The sequence below is a fragment of the Mustela nivalis genome (genome assembly GCF_964662115.1).
Source record: "Mustela nivalis genome assembly, chromosome: 5".
In the NCBI taxonomy this organism is placed as follows: Eukaryota; Metazoa; Chordata; class Mammalia; order Carnivora; family Mustelidae; genus Mustela; species Mustela nivalis.
Window position 1 is genome coordinate 82,601,401 of NC_139024.1, and position 18,311 is coordinate 82,619,711.

Sequence of the window (18,311 nt, forward strand, 5' to 3'; positions counted from 1 at the left end):
TTGTATTTTATAGAAGTGGAAATAAAGGCATTAGTTTGAACAATCCTCTACTTTACTTTGTTAAGTTTGGATCCTAAGATCCTGGAAGAACTCTACAGTCAAATTATAATGAAAAAAATTGTATAGCTTCAGCTTTTAAAATTAAAGGTTTTGACCCTGATAATGCAGTTTTGCCATACACACTATAGCAACCTCCTAGAATGAGAGTCAAAACAATTTTCTCATATTCCTACCACTTCAACTCTAATCCTAATCTTTGGCCTCAAATTAGTTTCTAGAGACTTTTGTAACCAACAACAACAAAAAAAAGTTGACTCAGCATTTAAGAAATCATGCTATTAATTTACATAGTTTTCAACATTTTTTAAAAGTTTTTTTATTTATGAGAGAGTGAGGGAGGAGTAAAGGGAAGACAAGTAGCCTTCCCCCTCAGCGGGGACCGCTACTCCAGCTCTGTCCCAAGAGTGAGATCACAACCTGAGCAGAAACTTGAGTCCGTTGCTTAACCCACTGAGCCACCCAGCTGCCCCAGTTTTCAGCAATTTTAAAATAAAACTGTTTGCATAGTATGTATAACTTACTTTTAAAAATACAAAAATCCCTAGAAATCAGGACAATAAAGACTGATATTATTTCCTTCATTTATGTTTTCAGCCCTCAAATTATAGGACATTGGCCATACGTTAATATTTTTTGAGTATTGAAATATTTTACTCGTAACAGCCAATTTTCCAATAATTTGCTTTTGGTTGATTTAAAATTTGCAATTCAACTTTGTTTGCTATATATACCATGTGGCTTCATTAATTCAAAGTTTGAGAAAAATGAGGATTTTTTTTTTCTTCTTTGGTCAGAATGCATACCCAGGATAGGGGCTTCTAAGCAAAACGTGTTTAAGGGACTCGGTCATTCTTACTACATACCCTCTGCCCCAAATGCGTGAAGACAAGGAGGCTCCACAATGTCATTTAAGCATTAGCTGTCCTGGGGCTGCGCAAGATTATTTTACAACTCCCGTAGCTACTAACGTTCCGTTTTATACCTTTAATAATTGAAAAGGGGGCATCCGCAGCTGGGAAACCGAATCCACCCTCGCAGTGCAGGTGCGAGCCAGTTGTCCATCAGGAGCCGTGGGCGTGGAGGGAAAGACAGAGGTTACCTACCAACGGCCGCCCCAGGCGACGGGCCCGGAGCCTGGCCTTCCCGGCGTGCCCCGCGCTCCGAGGGGACTTTTAATGTGAAGCTCCGGGTGACTCAGCCGCGTGGCCGCGCTGGCCAGGGCGGGGGGCGCGCGCCGCTGCGGCACGGCGGCTTCTCGGGGCGCCGTGTGCGCGCGCCTCCCGGGCGGGTTCGGGACCCGAGCGCGAGAGCGCGGCGGGGAGCGTCAGGTAAGTGTGGCTCGGGGCCGGTAGGGCGAGTGTGGCGGCGGACAGGGCCCGGGCTTTGCCTTTGTGTCGGGGGGCTTGAGGGCTTGGGGGGGCCGTCTCCTCAGGCTGCCGCTGGGGCGGGTGCCCGCCAGGTCAGGCCGCGGGACTGAAATCATCGCGAGGAAAAAATGTCCGCAAGTGGGTTTCGGCGGCCCGTTTTCGTGTTGAGGATAAAGTCTTACAATCCGCGAAAGGGGTGTCGCCTTATATGGAAATCGTAAACGCTGTCGCGGGGACAGCTAAAGAGTAACTTGACTGTTTTCTGCAGGCCTGGGGTGTTTTCATCCCGCCAACAGGGCGAGGATGGTAGCGCCGAGTGTTTCTTGATAACGCATTTGCAGACGCATTTTTTTCCTGGCAGCTAATGGGACCCATTAAAAATCAGGTAGTTGGTGGGACTTCCTGTCAAACTCTGTCTAGAGCGGAGAGTGCGTCTTGCTCACTCCCCACCCCTCCTTCAGAGTCTTCCTTCTCTGCCACCCCCAAATTACTGGCTTTCATTAGAAGTTCCGAGTGCAGATGAGCTGGGCAGAGCCTTAACCGGGCATTTTCTTTTCTTTTGCGTGAAATCCTACTTTTTATAGCAGGCAGTGACTTCAGGTTTACAAGCCTGGTTCTGCACTATCAACACACACACACAACCAAAACAAAAAGAAAACTCCAACCCCCAAACAAAAACCTCTTATATTTTGGAGTTTGTGATTCTTTCTGAAAATATCTGGGTTGGGCCAGTTTATTTTTCAATAAACCAGTGAAGCCAGTGAACAAACAAACATGGTATACAAGGCCGTGGAGGAACTCTTTAACCAGTTCATGAAAATGCATTTTCCAGGCCCTTTCATTGTGCCCCTGTGAACTGTTAGAGGACTAATTGCAGGTTTTACCTGAGAAATTGAGGATTTTTTTTTAATGGTCCCCAAAGCAAAGTAGCCTAGTCATATGTAATGAATCCAGAGTCAAAAGAACCTCACCTTAGTTCCCTATCCCCATCCCTACCCCATCCCCACCTCTCATCCCCCACTCCCATTCTAGGACAGTAGTTCTCAAATGTAAATTTGCTCCTTAAAAATGCGAGTACCACTCCCAGAAATTTGATGCTAGAGATCTGTGATGAGTCCCTGAAACTGGTCTTAAGCAGGCACCCCCATCCTTAGTGTGGTATACCATACTTTGAGAAACACCACCATAAGGTTGGCCTGGGAATCTTGAGAACTGCCCACCTCCCTCATCCCTTTGTTAATTTACTCTCCCCTCCCTTCCAATCAGTCACAAGCCAAGAAACCAGCCTCTCCAGAGGGAAACTTAAGCTAGTGCTTTCTTGGACTCTGACACCAAAGTAGGAAATAACTTTCATACATATTCTGATATTACCTTGATGGGTTAGAGATAGCCTGTGCCTACTAATCTGTACTTGTTCTTTCTGGGGCTGCTTCTAGCATCCTCATAATTTAAGCAGTGCCATCAGGCCACATCTTGGCATCCCATCTGACTCAGTCCCAGTCTTCCCTTTAAAACCAGGACAGCCAATGGCATGTAATTTCACTTGAGTCCTCAGATTTCATGGTACCTAGCAGTACTGGTAGCATTTATGAGAGCTTTCAGTTCAGGTGAACTCTAATTCAGTCATTAAATACCCCTGTAATGCCTATTTTGTGCAAAGCCTGTAGGGGGCCGCTTTAGCAACAACATTGCAAAGATGGCACAGAGTTGCATTGCTCCCTTGAGCTGGAAATGAGGACTGTGTAACGTCTACTGCTGAAAGCTTTTTCTCTTTCTTAGTTCCTCTTAAATAGATATGTAGGCATGAGGTTAGAGTTAGGCTGTTTGACTTCTGTTTTTGACATCTTTTTTGTCTCATATCTCTTATTAACCTTCTTCTAATTGGTTCACAATTTCCTTCTATAACTCCAGACTTCCTGATTATTGTGTCCTCCTGCCCCTGAGTTGAACATGCCTGCCCCTGTTTGGCTAACTGGAGTAAAAAGTTTAGGAAAGTTGTTGGAATGCTGAATGACTTCTAGCAGGAAGACCTGGAATCGTGGAAATACGAAGCTTAGAGATACAAGGAAAGCTATTACAAATTTATTTAGTGCAGTCCTCTCATCTTTCAGATAAAGAGATGAGATGGCAGAGGTGAGGACCCCTGGCTCCTAGCCCAATGTTCTTCCTGCTAAATCTTCTCAAGAAAGATGCTTCTAAAATGGAAAAGGTTGAAAGAAATTCTGTTATAAGTAGAAGAAGATGGAGAGATTTCCACATGACTACAAAAGCAGTATTTTCTGGAAAAATGGAGATTGAAGGAGAATGTGATGTAACCATATAAATCCTGGAGTCAAGTCCTAAGGACTCTGAAGCTTGAAATAAGTAGTAGAAGTTCAAATAAGAGCAAACAGATAGTTACCTTGTAATCCTGAGAGACATTACAAACTTAATATTTTTTTAAGAATTCAGTAAAGGTTAAGATAAGTATATTGGCGAATTTTTATTAAATATTAGATGTTTGAGCAACGTCCAGAATGTTTTAAAGTTGTAACCATACTTATCATTATAGAAGTTATTAGATGTTCTATGGGAGACCATATAAAACTGATCTAACTACTAATCTGATTTAATATATTTTCTTAGGGGAAATAAGATTAATGACATGCATTTCTGGAAGGTAGGAAGGAAATAAGTATGGATAAAAAAAGTTTTTAATAATTTTTTTTCTTTTGAGAGAGGGAGAGAGCGTGAGTGCATGCACTGCATACACACATGTGGGGGAGGGGCAAAGGGTGAGGGAGAGCAAGAATCCCAAGCAGGCTGTATGCCCAGTGCAGAGGCCTATGTAGGGCTCAGTCCCTTGACCTTGAGATCGTAACCTGAGCCAAAACCAAGAGTTGGACACTTAACCAACTGAGCCACCAAGGTGTCTCAGGAGAACCTTTTGATATTTTTGCTTGGAGTCCTCAAATTAAACATTGTTGGACTCTCCTATTCTCCTTGTATATTCATGAAAGTAGATTAGAAGGGTAAGGGCTTAATAGTTAGACATTATGTGCCAGACACTGTACTAAATGCTTTTACATCCATTGGCTTATTTACCTCCATTACAGAGCTGAGAATCTAAGATATAAACAGCTTAACAAATACAAAAGTCATACCCCTAATAAGTGGCAGAACCACTGTTCAAACTTAACTCTGCCTGCCTCCAAAGCCATTAAGATTTATGCTCAATAGTGCCCTCATTATACTTCATTGGGTGGCAATTCAGAATGTGGGCATTGAAGTCAGTCTTTCCTGGGTTCAAATCCTAGTTCCTTTATTTATTAACTTGGATAAAGTACTCATCAGTTTCTAGGTCTCTGAAATAGAGATTGTCACAGTTACGATCTCAGAGGGTTATTAGGGTCGAGTTAATTCATGTAAAGTACTTAGAACTGCCTGACACAGTAAATTCTCAGGAAATGTTGGCTTTTTTGTTTAAGATATTCTTTTCTTTAGATTCAGATTATTCTTCCTACTGTTAAAATACTAAGACTTTATGATAAAAATAGATATAAACTTTATCTCTGTTCTTACGAAAATGGGGAGCCTTATGAATATTTTGGAAAATACTGGGGTATAGTGCAAAGATCTGGGACTGGGACTAGAGGGTTTGGTTTTTATTTGTTTTATAGAAAAGTTTGTAAGGATCAGATAAAGTAACAAATACAAATGAAATTAAAATAGTATTTTATATTTGTATAGCATATACAGTTATTAAAATTAGAGGAAAGTTACAGTAAGTTATTGACAAGATTGTTAAAGTTTGACCTCCGTAAAATAGCTATTGATTTACAGTTCTATAGGAAGATCACAGTCTATACATAAAACTATGTAAGATTCCTTCTATGTGTTTGTCCTAAATCTCTTTTGGTGGCAGAACCTGAAATTTAATTTTCACAGTTGTATCTGTATATCATTTTGCTAGGGCTGCCATAAAAAAGTATCACAGCCTGGCTTAACCATCAGAAATTTATTTTCCCTACAATTCTGGAGGCTGGAGGTCTGAGATCAAGATGTTGGCGGGATTGGTTTCATCTGAGGCCTCCTTGCTTTGTAGATAGACTCCTTCTCCCTGTGTCTGTGTGCTTATTTCCTATTCTTAAAAGTCCTATTGGATTAAGACCCACCCTAATAACTTCATTTAACCTTAATTACCTCTTTAAAGTCCTTTTTTCCAAATAGTCCCATTCTGAGGATTTAGAGTTGAAACCTCAACATATAAAGTTTAGCTCATAACAATTTGTTTAGGGAATTCTTTACTTTTTATTTTTTATTTTCTGTTTAGAGAATTATATGCCAGGTAATCTGAATGTTCCATTGCCTTTATTGTTGAGTGCCCTATACCCTGGGTCTCAAGCAGCATCATCCTTTATCTCTGTGCCTGCCTGCCTATCCTAACTTCCACCTCTTACTTAGAACCATGCTTGCTGTCAAGTACCCTAAGAAACACATCATGCCTCTGCATTAAGTCTTTGCATTTGGATTTAAAGCAAGAATCTGCTTGAGAAACTATTCCATATATTTAACCTAATAAATTACTAATTCATTTGGTAAGCATATTTCTTAATTTTAAATCTCTTATGTAGTAATGTATTCTTTAAACTTTAAAATATTTTTTGTCTTAAACTGTTTTAAGCCTTTTCTAAGGGGGAAAAAAAAAAAAACATCCTGGGGTGCCTGGGAGGCTCAGTAGGTTAAGCATCTGCCTTTGGCTCAGGTCATGATCCCAGGAGGCAGATGCTTAACCTACTGAACCACCCAGGCATCCCATAATATGTGTATTTAAATTGTATATTATTGAATATTTCAAAGTCTCTAAATGTGTTATAACTTTTAAAATGGGAAAAAAGGAAAACATATCTAAAAATTGAATTCTTCAAGAAAATATTAAAATGTTTTGGGTTTTTTTTTTTTGTTTTCTTTTGTTTTAAGATTTTACCTATTTGTCAAAGAGAGCAGAAGTACACAAGCAGGTGGAGAAGCAGGCTCCTTGCCAAGCAAGGAGCCTGATGTGTGACTCAATTCCAGAATGTTTTTTCCTTAGAAAAGACTTAAAGTCCACTTCTCCCTCTGACCCTCCCTTCGTGCTCCCTGAAATAAACAGATAAAGTCTTAAAAAAAAAAAAAAAAAAAAAAAAACTACACACATACATCATGAGCCTACAATGAAGGGAGAATAATTAGTATTTTCAGTCTTTTTTCTATGAATATATTTATTTCAACCTGCCTTTTTAAAAACCTAGTATATCAATACTGTTTCATGCACTTTTAGGTGTTAATCTAAAATCTGTTTCTTGGGGTGCCTCGGTGGCTCAGTCATTAAGCGTCTGCCTTCAGCTCAGGTCATGATCCCAGGGTCCTGGGGTCAAGCCCCTCTCCCATTCCCCCTGCTTGTGTTCCTTCTCTCGCTCAGCATCCTGGCATCAAGCCCCACATCAGGTTCCTTGTTCAGTGGAGAGCCTGCTTCTTTCCCACTTCAACCATCCTCATAATGTATTATCCCTTTTTATGTATCTGGATTTAACTTTTTAATAATTCTTGGGATTTTTGTGCTTATGTTTCTGAGAGAAAATAACCTCCGAAAATGAATTGGGAAATAGTCCTCCTTTTTCTATCTTCAGGAAGAGTTTGTATAAGATTGGTGTAATTTCTTCCTTAAAGATAGGGAAGAATTTGCTAGTCAGGCCATTTGGTCCTGGAGTTTTCTTTTTTGAAAGGTTTTATTTTATTTATTTATTTTAAAGGATGTTATTTATTTATTTGACAGAAATCAGAAGTAGGCAGAGAGGCAGGCAGAGAGAGAGGAGGAGGAAGCAGGCTCCCCGCTGAGCAGAGAGGCCTATGCGGGCTCTATCCCAGGACCCTGGGATCATGACCTGAGCCGAAGGCAGAGGCTTTAACCCACTGAGCCACCCAGGCACCCCAATTTTGAAAGGTTTTAATTACAGATTGTGGTTCTGTGTGTATATACATCACAATAACATATATCCTCTATCTATAAATACATACACATACACCTAATATATGTTAAGATATTTATCACAGAAAGTTGGCTTTATAGAACTGTGGGGACTGGGCTAGACCATCAGGAAGGATGTTCAGGTTGGAGCTCTGAACAGGAGTTGAAGCTGCAATCCACACATTAATTTCTTCTTAGAGAAACTTGAATTCTGCTTTTAAAGCTTTCCAGTTGACTGGGTGAGGCCCACTCAGATTATCTAAAATAATCTTCCATAATTAAAGTGATTATAGACTTTTAATCACATGTATCATATACTTTCACAGTAACATCGAGATTAGTGGGTTTTTTTTTTTTTTAAGATTTTATGTATTTATTTGACAGAGAGAGATCACAAGTAGGCAGAGAGGCAGGCAGAGAGAGAGGGGGAAGCAGGCTCCCTGCTGAGCACAGAGCCCGACATGGGGCTGGATCCCAGGATCCCAGGATTCTGAGATCATAACCCAAGCCGAAGGCAGAGGCTCAACCCACTGAACCCCCCAGGTGCCCTGAGATTAGTGTTTTGATTGAACTAAGACTGTAGCTTAAGCAAGTTTACATGTAAAACTGACCATTATAGCTTCTCTCTAATCTTCAAGTCTTGGCTACTTTACTTAGTTGTCTGATGCCTTCAATCAGTTGTTTTTCTGTTTTATCCATTTTTCTGAAGGATTCCAGGCAATAAGACTAAAATGAAACATGGGTGGGTGTGGGGAGGAAGGCAGACTTCAGCTCAACTCAGAAAGGAGAAATGATTTTCCCCAAGGATTGCTATTCAGTGATTGAGCAAAGCAAGAGACTCTTTATTTTTGGATATTTTTAGGTAGACTGGACTGAACTGGTAGAAGTATTTTTGTAGTCCTAGGTAGATTATTGGGATCCAGACTTTTTGAGATTCATGATTGGTAAAATGTGGGGAAGGAAATTGGGAGCGCATCAAAAGGTTGCCAGTATCTTTGTACATTTAAAAAAAAAAAAAATCTGGCCGTCATTTTCTGCCCTCATTATTTCATAAAAGACATTTAATACCAAAAAAGAATTGAAGGTTTAATTTAGGTATAAAGGACTATCCTTCCCAAGAAAGCATTACATTAACATATACTATAATTTATACTTTAGTTCAAACTTTAATATTTTTGAAATCGTGATGTATCTTAAAGTCATGTATATATCTAATATGCTAGTACTTCTTTTTCCTGCAAAACTATTATATTGATGATGTCTCAGTCAATGCTCACTGTCTGAACTGGAGTGATCTGTCTGTGTATGTGTAGATTGCATTGTCCTCATTTCTGCCAAGAATTCAGTGAAAACTTTTGACACTAATTGGTACTGGTCCTTGAACCATCTTTTATAGTGATTTTGGGTTGTCTCCAGAATTTTCAACATGTTCTGTAGCTACAGTACTGATCCATGGGTCTGTCCCCTAAGACCTTCAGATCTTTCTTGCTATACATTCACTTAGCTTTTTCCAATAAAATGGCCAACTGTGTTGACTGATACATTTTTAAGTTTTGTAATTGTACTGCCTTGCACTGTTCCTTTTAAGACATTGGTAATAGTATGGCCCTTGGATATTTCCTGGAACTTTGCCAAAGTAACCTTTTAATTGTATATCTCTTCATTTAAAGAATTATAAGCTTTTAACAAGAAGAAGAGTGTCCTGGACATTAGGAACCTCACCCTGGAGATTGTATAATGTGTTGACTGGCTTTTTCTTAGGAATCTTAAGCTTTTCCTGGTCTGTTATGTGCCCTGAATTGTTCTTAGCTTAAAGGTGTCACTAGCATGACTACAACTAGTTGAATCCAATCAAAAGATAGAAATACTTGTGTGGAAATTACAGAATTTCATCTATGCAGTTTTTACTTGATAATGTTGAAAATTAAAGCAGAGTTAGATAAGATCTTTGAATTCTGGGAAGTTCACACTGTAAAATCAATCCCCATGTGGAGTTAGTTGATTTAGAAGTCCACTCAACTATTTAAACAGAAAAGGTGCTATATATGCCCATTATTGTCACAGTGAGGTTGTATACCCAGGCCCCAGATCTTAGGCTTGGAGTTATATCTCCAAACCTGTGCAACTTAGATAGAAATCGGGAAGTAGATGAGACCTATAGGAGAGGTAACACAGCATGATGGTAACAGTAGACAGTGAAGCCAGAGCCTGGGTTCTAAACCTGGCTCCACTATTTATTAGCTGTGTGACTGTGGGAACATTCCCAAACCTTCCTCTGTTTCCTCACCTATTAAATGAGGGTTATAATGGCACCTACTTTGTGAAATTTTTTGACTATTAAATGTTTATGGAGCGCTTGGATAGCTCAGTCAGTTAAGCATCTGCCTTTGGCTCAGGTAATGATCCCAAAGTCCTGGGATCAAATCCATGCTTGTTGTTGGGCCCTGCTCAGTGGGGAGCCTGCCTCTGCCCTTCCCCCATTCCCACCTCCACTCACTCTCTCTGTCTCTCTCAAATACATAAAATCTTTTAAAACTAACATCAAGTACTGAGAAGCATATGTAGCACATGATTCGCATGAATAAAGTTCATGGCCATCTGTACTTCAAATGTAGGGTTTGTAGCAATTTGACATATTCAACAATCTCAACTGATTCATTTGTGATTCTAATGTAGAATGTGTTCTTGAGTAATTGGGTTTTAGATTTGATTACTCATTTAAGGATGGAAGAAAATGTTGCTGTTTGAAACCTGTTTGAGACTGTTGCAATATTTAAGAACTTGAGATAAACTAGATTCATCAGTTTAACTTTTTAGATTTACCAGAGTTTTTTCATTACTTAAAGATTTACTTGGTAGGCAATGGAAGTGCTAAAACAAGAAAATAGTATATATGAAGATTGTAGATATAGTTTGAAATATCTGATGGAAATACCAAACTTAGGGTAGTGGCTATAGAGGATTTAATATATTACCCTGTTTTATATTTTAAACTGGGTGGTAAGTATAAAAGTTTTTATTATATTATTTAAATTTTTTTGTTTCTAGTACCGTAGTTTTTTTAATTTGATAAATTTGCAAAAGAAACTGAGTAAGGGCAATCTTAGTTATAAATTGAACACAAGGTATTAAGTCTTAACTTAAATCCAAGTAATTATAATATAGTCTTTTTGTGCACAAAACCCATTCTTGGACCTAAGTTATATTGACAAAAAGGTACTGGGGGCAGTAAACTGGGGATGTCAAGTAGAAAAGACAAGAAAATATATCCACGCAATATGAACTTGTCACTACTGTTATTGTGCTTTTATCTGCCAACCTATTAGCATGGCCTCAGCAATTCACTGGGGAGAAGGAAAGAAAAGGGAAGTGGAAACAGAATTCCAACCTTTCTGTCCTCTTCTCTCCTGCATCTCTTCTCTCATTGTGACTCTCTTCCAACGTAGAAGAAATGAGGAACAGAAGTGGCTCTGCCAACAGACATCTTTGAAATTTTTTTTTAAGATTTTATTTATTTGACAGATCACAAGTAGGCAGGGTTGGGTGGAGCGGAAACAGGCTCCCGACCGAGCAGAGATCCCGATGGGGGGCTCGATCCTAGGACCCTGAGATCTGTGACCTGAGCCAAAGGCAGAGGCTTAACCCACTGAGCCACCCAGGTGCCCCCATCTTTGAATTTTATGCCTTCCCCAACTTCTGTAGTTTTTTGCCTTACATTCTATTTTGTAGGCTATTAATATAGTTTCACCTTTAACTGGTGATCAAATTTATCCCCTACAGTGGGGTAACCTGGCATTATGTGCCTCTAATATGATGTTTGGAAGGATACAGTTGCCATCTGTCATATTCTTGTTTAGTCACAAGAAAATATTTTACTTATATGGAAATAGATCCAGGATGTTGGAACTGACCTACCTATACTTTTTTAAAATGTCAATTTCAGGGGTGTCTGGGCAGCTTAGTCATTTGAGCTTTCAGCTCTTCAGTTCAACTCGGGTTGTGATCTCAGGGTTATGCGTCATGAGATCAAGCCCTGTACCCTGGACAGGGCTCCAGCTTCTTTCCCTTTCCCTGTCTGTACTCTCTCTCTTTAAAATAAATATTTTTTTTTAAATGGGGGGAAGGAATATGTAATATTAAAAGATTGAGAATAGCCAAATGCAAGGAATGGGCCTTGATTGGATTATGGATCCCCAAAAAAGGCTATAGAGGAAAATTTGAGGCCAAATTAGTAAATTTGGTTATGGATTATATGTTGAGATTATAGAATTGTTCATTTTCTTAGATGAAAATGGTACTGTCGTGTTTTATAGGAGAATGTCATAATTCTTAGACTATGCATACAGAAGTATTAAGGATAGGAAGTGCACCTATCTGTAACTCTCAGGTGATTTGGAAAATGTATGGGGAGGGGAAGGAAGTGTAAGCACACACAAATGAGACAGGATGATCATTGTTAAGTCTGAGGGGCGTATATGAATGTACTGATTGTAATGACTTTTCCATTTTCCTGGAGATTTAAAAACTTTCAAAATGAGGGGCGCCTGGGTGGCTCAGTGGGTTGGGTGTCTACCTTCAACTCAGGTCATGATCTCAAGGTCCTGGATTAAGCTCCACATTGGGCTCCCTGCTCTGCAAGGATTCTACTTCTCCCTTTCCCTTTTTGTCCCCTACGGCACTTGTGCGCTCTCTCTCTCTCTGTGTCTCAAATAAATAAAATTTTTAAAAAAGAAAGAAACCTAGCTGATAAAAGTGTTTAGTTAATACAGAAGATTCATTAGAAAGCTATACAGTTTTCTCACTAGGTAGAGCACACAGCTCTTGATCTCAGGGTCATTAGTTCAAGCCCTGCATTGGGTATGGAGCCTACTTTCCAAAAAAGAAAGCTGTGTAGTTTTTAGTTCTAAAATTACAGGTTTGGTTTAAAGAAGTAACATGTCTGTTATCAGTAAATGTTTGAAATTAAGAGTTAACAGTGGTACCATAATTGAATTTTATTACCTCTGCAAATGGACACATTCAAAATCCAGCAGTTATTCTTAATATAAAAAGTACAGCTACACACAGATAAATAGAGGTTGTTGGTATTAGAATGGAGATGAGGGATGATGTGGTAGGTAGGTAATAATGCAAGAAAAAAACAAGCAAAGATTTCAAAATGTTTTTGAATATGTTTTTTTTTTTTTTTAGATTTATTTATTTGACAGAGAGAAATCACAAGTAGACAGAGAGGCAGCCAGAGAGAGAGAGAGAGGGAAGCAAGCTCCCTGCTGAGCAGAGAGCTCGATGCGGGACCCGATCCCAGGACCCTGAGATCATGACCTGAGCCGAAGGCAGCGGCTTAATCCACTGAGCCACCCAGGCGCCCCTTGAATATGATTTTTAATAAGCCTGAAGCTACGTTTGAATATATGAATAGTAACAGCTATTTTCAGTGTTTACCATATATCAGAGATCGTACTCAATCTAAAGTATTTGTGATCCCTAAAATAGCTCTTCCAAATAGATATTATCAGTTTACAGATGAGAAAATTGAGTGTCAGAGAAATTAGTCATGTGCGCAGATGAACCTAGCAAATAAGTAGTGGAATCAAGAACCAAACTATGCAGTCTGATTTCAGAGCACTTGCTGGCAAATATGGGTGGCGGCATAGGTTATGGTTAAATATAACTTCCCTTAATTTGAGACTTTTTTAAGAAATGGTATGGTAAGTGGGAAAACATTTTATAGCATCAGTTCTTTGAAAAGAAATAGAAACTAAAAGATAAAGCAGTTAGGGCAAGGGGGTTGATCTTTACTAGGGATTAATTGCTTAGGCTCATGTAGAGAGTATGTAAGAAGGGCATGTATAAAAATCTTGACCGGTATTTAAGAAGTACAGTATCTTGAGTTCTTTTTCTGCATAGAAGTCTTCTAGTATAGCTGCAGTATTAACCTAGACAGCATAATTTCTTTAATGCATATGTATTTTTATATGTTAAAATAGCTAAGGAAACTTGGGTTTTACTTTGGAATTAAAAATTTGATTAAATAATGTCTCAACAATAAACAGCAAAATTGCTTTAGTTTTAATAGTTTTCAATTATCCATACATACTTTTAATATTTCATTGGAATGAATTATGGTAGTAATCTTTTCAGGAAAAGTGAATTTTTACTTCCTATAATAAAAGATGGAACAAATGGGGATGTGGCTGGCTCAGTTGGTGGAGCAAGTGACTCTTGACCTCAGGGTTGTGAGTTCAAGCCCCACGTTGGGTGTAGAGATTGCTTAAAATATAAAATCTTTAAAAACAAGGCTACATTTTGGATAACAAACCTGGTAAAAGTAATCTGTGTGTAATTGCTATCCATTAAATGTAATATTCAATGACTCTTATCACAGTGATTTTAAACTAAATATGTTACTCAAGGCAGAAAAAAATATAAATAATTTAAGACATGATGTTAAAAATTAGAAGAAAAAATTTTCCTGTGTACAACTTAAAAATACCATTTTAGAGGGGCGCCTGGGTGGGCTCAGTGGGTTAAAGCCTCTGCCTTTGGCTCAGGTCATGATCCCAGTGTCCTGGGATTGAGCCCGGAATCTGGCTCTCTGCTCAGCAGGGAGCCTGCTTCCTCCTCTCTCTCTGCCTGCCTCTCTGCCTACTTGTGATCTCTGTCTGTCAAATAAATAAATAAAATCTTAAAAAAAAATACTTGGGGCACCTGGGTGGCTCAGTGGGTTAAGCCTCTGCCTTCAGCTCAGGTCATGATCTCAGGGTTCTGGGATCGAGTTCCACATCGGGCTCTCTGCTCCACAGGGAGCCTGCTTCCTCCTGTCTCTCTCTCTGCTTGCCTCTCTGCCTACTTGTGATCTCTCTCTGTCAAATAAATAAAATCTTAAAAAAAAAATACCATTTTAGAACTTCTAGCTAAGGGACATAGAAAAATGATGGCAAGATTGTTCAGTTGAAATTATACATGATGGGCGCCTGGGTGGCTCAGTGGGTTAAGCCGCTGCCTTCGGCTCAGGTCGTGATCTCGGGGTCCTGGGATCGAGTCCCGCATTGGGCTCTCTGCTCAGCAGAGAGCCTGCTTCCCTCTCTCTCTCTTTCTGCCTGCTTCTCTGTCTACTTGTGATCTCTCTCTGTCAAACAAATAAATAAAAATCTTAAAAAAAAAAAAAAAGAAATTATACATGACATTGGCACAGAAGTAGATGAATTGGTGGAACAGAGTATAAAAACCAGATCAAGCATCTATTATCTGTTAGTATGTGATAAAGGTGACATCTCAAATCAGTATGGGAAAAAAATGGACTCCTCAGAATATATTAAGGCAGTTAATTGGTTAACCATTTGAATTTTGGTACATCCATACCTCATGCTGTATACAAAACAAATTCTCTATGGGGTAAAGATTGAATGTTTAAAAAAAAAGGCAATAAAACGTGAAATTTGGTATAACCACGTAATAGAATGTTAAGTACCATTGAAAATGATATGAGTGTAATTGCTGACCTACAGGCAAAATCATGGTATGTTGGGAAATATAGCATAATATTAACAGCAGAATTTCAAATTGTAAAAATAAAAAAATATATCTATGTATTTATGCTTAGGAAAGTCTGGAAGAGGAATTATGGGTGATTTTTATCTTAGTATTTTCTGTCAACAGCAATAAATCTGTACTGCCTGAATACAGGATTATTCTTTGTTTTTTAAAATTCTGCAGGAGTAAAAGAGCTAAAGAAAAGACAGCTTGTCAATAGAAGAGGAAGATACGGTGTTTTTCTGGGTTGAGTTGGGGGGTGGGAGAACGGAAAGACACAGAAGGTCAGGTGCAAATGAAAAGTTAGGCAACTGAGGCCAAAAATAATTTGTAGAATTCCAGCAACAGTACAGGGTATCATCTCACTGAATCAAAATGAGGAAGGTGGCTGAGATCAGACTGGACAATAGTCAGAACGTAAGTATATTCAAAAGTAGAGGATGAGTGTGATGACAAGCTTAGAGAGCTAACGAAATACTGAGCTGCTGTACGTGGGAGATTGACACATGTCTCCCAGGCTCATCTCTTGTCTTTTGTATGGTGCCTCATGAGTTCTGAGTGCTTTGCCCTGCATCCTGTTTGAGAAAGGTTTATCTGACTTGGTAATGGCAGACATCCTCCTCCATTTTTTTATGGATGAAAATACTGAAGCTTAAAGGATGTTTTGGTGACATGGCTAGTTAATAACAAAGCCAAAGCCAGAACCTGCTTTGCTTCAGTCTAGTGGGTGGTCTTGTAATCATACCTCGTTCTCTCAGACTTCCAGGGAGATGAGAGCAGTCCTGGGAAACACCCAGTGATTCTAGTCAAGCCTGACAAACTTGATATGAATAAATCACTATTACCTAATACCTGCCCAGCATGGTTGTTTTTCCCCACCCACCCACCCAAAGGTAAAATTTTAAGGATCTCAAAGATAAAATTTTTGATGAAAAAAATAATGGTGGGGCACCTGGGTGGCTCAGTGGGTTAAAGCCTCTGCCTTTGGCTCAGGCCATGATCCCAGGGTTCTGGGATCGAGCCCCGCATTGGGCTCTCTGCTCAGCAGGGAGCCTGCTTCCTCCTCTCTCTCTGCCGGTCTCTCTGCCTACTTGTGATTTCTCTCTGTCAAACAAATAAATAAAATCTTTAAAAAAAAAAAAAAAGAAAAAGAAAAAAATAATGGAAATGACTTGTTAATTTATCACATTAAAATGAGCTATCACATTTCACTTACCAGATTAGTAAAGATAAAGAAAACTAAAACACTGTTAGCAAAAATTCTGGAAAAAGTTGTAATTACTTTCTAAATCTAATTTTGGTGTATATATGAAGGGTAGATTGGTTTATTTACCAAATTCTGTGGCATCCTACCTCATCTTCACCACCCAGCTTACTCTGAAGTTAAAAAAAAAAAAAAAAAGAAAGAAAAGAAAAGATACTGCCTTTTAAAAAAGATCATATTCTGGGGTCCTGGGATCTAGCCCTGAGTTGGGCTTCCCACTCAGCAGGAGGTCTGCTCCTCCTTCTTCCTCTGTCCCTCTCCTGTTCATACTCTTCTGACTCAAATGAATAAATAAAATCTTTCTAAAAGAATAAATAGGGGCGCCTGGTGGCTCAGTGGGTTAAAACCACTGCCTTCGGCTCAGGTCATGATCCCAGAGTCCTGGGATTGAGCCCCGCATCGCATCGGACTCTCTGCTCAGTAGGGAGCCTGCTTTCTCCTCTCTTTCTCTCTCTCTCTGCCTGCCTCTCTGCCTACTTGTGATCTCTGTCAATTAAATAAAAATTTTTTAAAAAAGAATAAATAAAAGATCATAACCCTTGTACCATTTACAGTCTGAAAGCATTATGCTTTTGAGATAGATTCATGTTAGGGTTGTTTGCTCCTAACCCTATCATATCTAGATTTTAAAAATCTGAATAGTTTAGTGCAAGATATTTTACTTAATGGCACAGTGATCCATGCAGTTACCTTGTTTCCTTCAGAAATAATTGATTAGAATAAATCCGAAGTAAGAAGAAAATACATAGTTTTATTATAACTAGAGGTTATTTTGGATTAATACTCAAGGTGATTATGTTCTTGGGAGAAACTGGTGTGTCTGTTTTTAGGTGCAAGAAATATGTGGAGATAATTCCGGTACCAAAGATTGTGTCTAAATTTTCCAAGATGGGAGATTATGAAGCTAAGTGGTCTTGCTATTCCAGGTCTGCAAAATCATGACTTAACAAAATATGAGCCTTCATGTGAGGCCTGTGGGAAAAAAAATTATTTATTATTTATAATTTATATTATAATTTTGTAATATATAATTTTATAATATAAATATATAAAATACAATTTTATAATATTATAAAATGCTTACACATACTGTGTGGAAGTGAAGCTCAAGCTGCTTGCTGGATGTTAAGTTTTCTTGATGGCATGTAGTCTGAGCTCCATTATTAATATATTTCTGACTCCTGGGGCAGCTGGGTGGCTCAGTGGGTTAAGCCTCTGCCTTCAGCTCAGGCTATGATCTCAGGGTCCTGGGATCGAGCCCCGTATCGGGCTCTCTGCTCAGCAGAGAGCCTGTTTCCCGCTCTCTCTCTGCCTGCCACTCTGCCTACTTGAGATCTCTCTGACAAATAAATAAATAAAATATTTAAAATATATAAGTGTGTGTATGTATATATATATACTTCTACTTCTTTCCTGAAGCAGTCTTGTCAGCTACTGTTCAGGTGCCAGGGGCAGCACGATCCTTTGGTTTTTGTCATTGTATGCTGCTATGACTTTTAGGACTGCATTTTGGCCAAAAATAGTTTTTTAGCAATAGAGACTGTATTGTTTAAGTGCTTTGCTTTTTCTTTTTCCTTTTTCTTTTTCCTTAGAACTGTTCTGAGGGCCACAGTTCATTTGGGGGATGGTTACAGAATTGAACCAGGTTGGCAGTGAATTCAAAGTTGAATGAATGTATCATCCTGCAAGGGGAGTGGTATTAGGTTTAAACAGGCTACTGTAAAATCTTCTGGTGTCAGTTAACTTTTTTGGTTTCAAAGTTTAAGAGAGTTTCATTCTGTCATTCTAGGATTATAGAGGAATTAATTCGTAGAAGACTTTGGGAAATGTTGCATTGGGCGATTTCTTAATGTGTGCCACTAAGCGTTAATCCTAGTGAAGAGCTGAGAAACCATATCTACAGATTAAGTGAAACATTGTCATTCAGAACCAGTTAAGCTTAAAGAAACACCCCCTTTTGGTCTTTCCAGTGTTGGCAATAAGCTCTTTCCAGTTCCATGGATCCTTTTCTTACCCTGTTCTATAGACCTGATTTTGACATCTGAATAAAACTTGAGGGCAGTGGTGGTTTTGACTTTACCAGTTGCTAGGGATCTGTTTT

General features: G+C 38.9%; 2 protein-coding genes across 3 annotated transcripts in view; one reads left to right on the forward strand and one right to left on the reverse strand.

Annotated features, from left to right (window-relative positions):
* PXT1 (peroxisomal testis enriched protein 1) overlaps positions 1 to 1,150 on the reverse strand; it is a 51,087-nt gene extending 49,937 nt beyond the window's left edge. The window contains 1 exon segment of the mRNA XM_082732231.1: positions 1,043 to 1,150. Within this exon segment, the coding sequence (XP_082588357.1) occupies positions 1,043 to 1,066 (24 nt within the window). The 5' untranslated portion in view covers positions 1,067 to 1,150.
* Positions 1,151 to 1,189: 39 nt separating this feature from the next.
* Positions 1,190 to 18,311, forward strand: part of KCTD20 (potassium channel tetramerization domain containing 20) — a 32,871-nt gene continuing 15,749 nt past the window's right edge. The window contains exon 1 of one of the 2 annotated variants that reach the window (XM_082732229.1): positions 1,190 to 1,388. The gene's annotated coding sequence lies outside the window, so the exon portion shown is untranslated. The remainder of the gene's footprint in view (positions 1,389 to 18,311) is intronic. The other variant, XM_082732230.1, reaches the window with a different exon arrangement.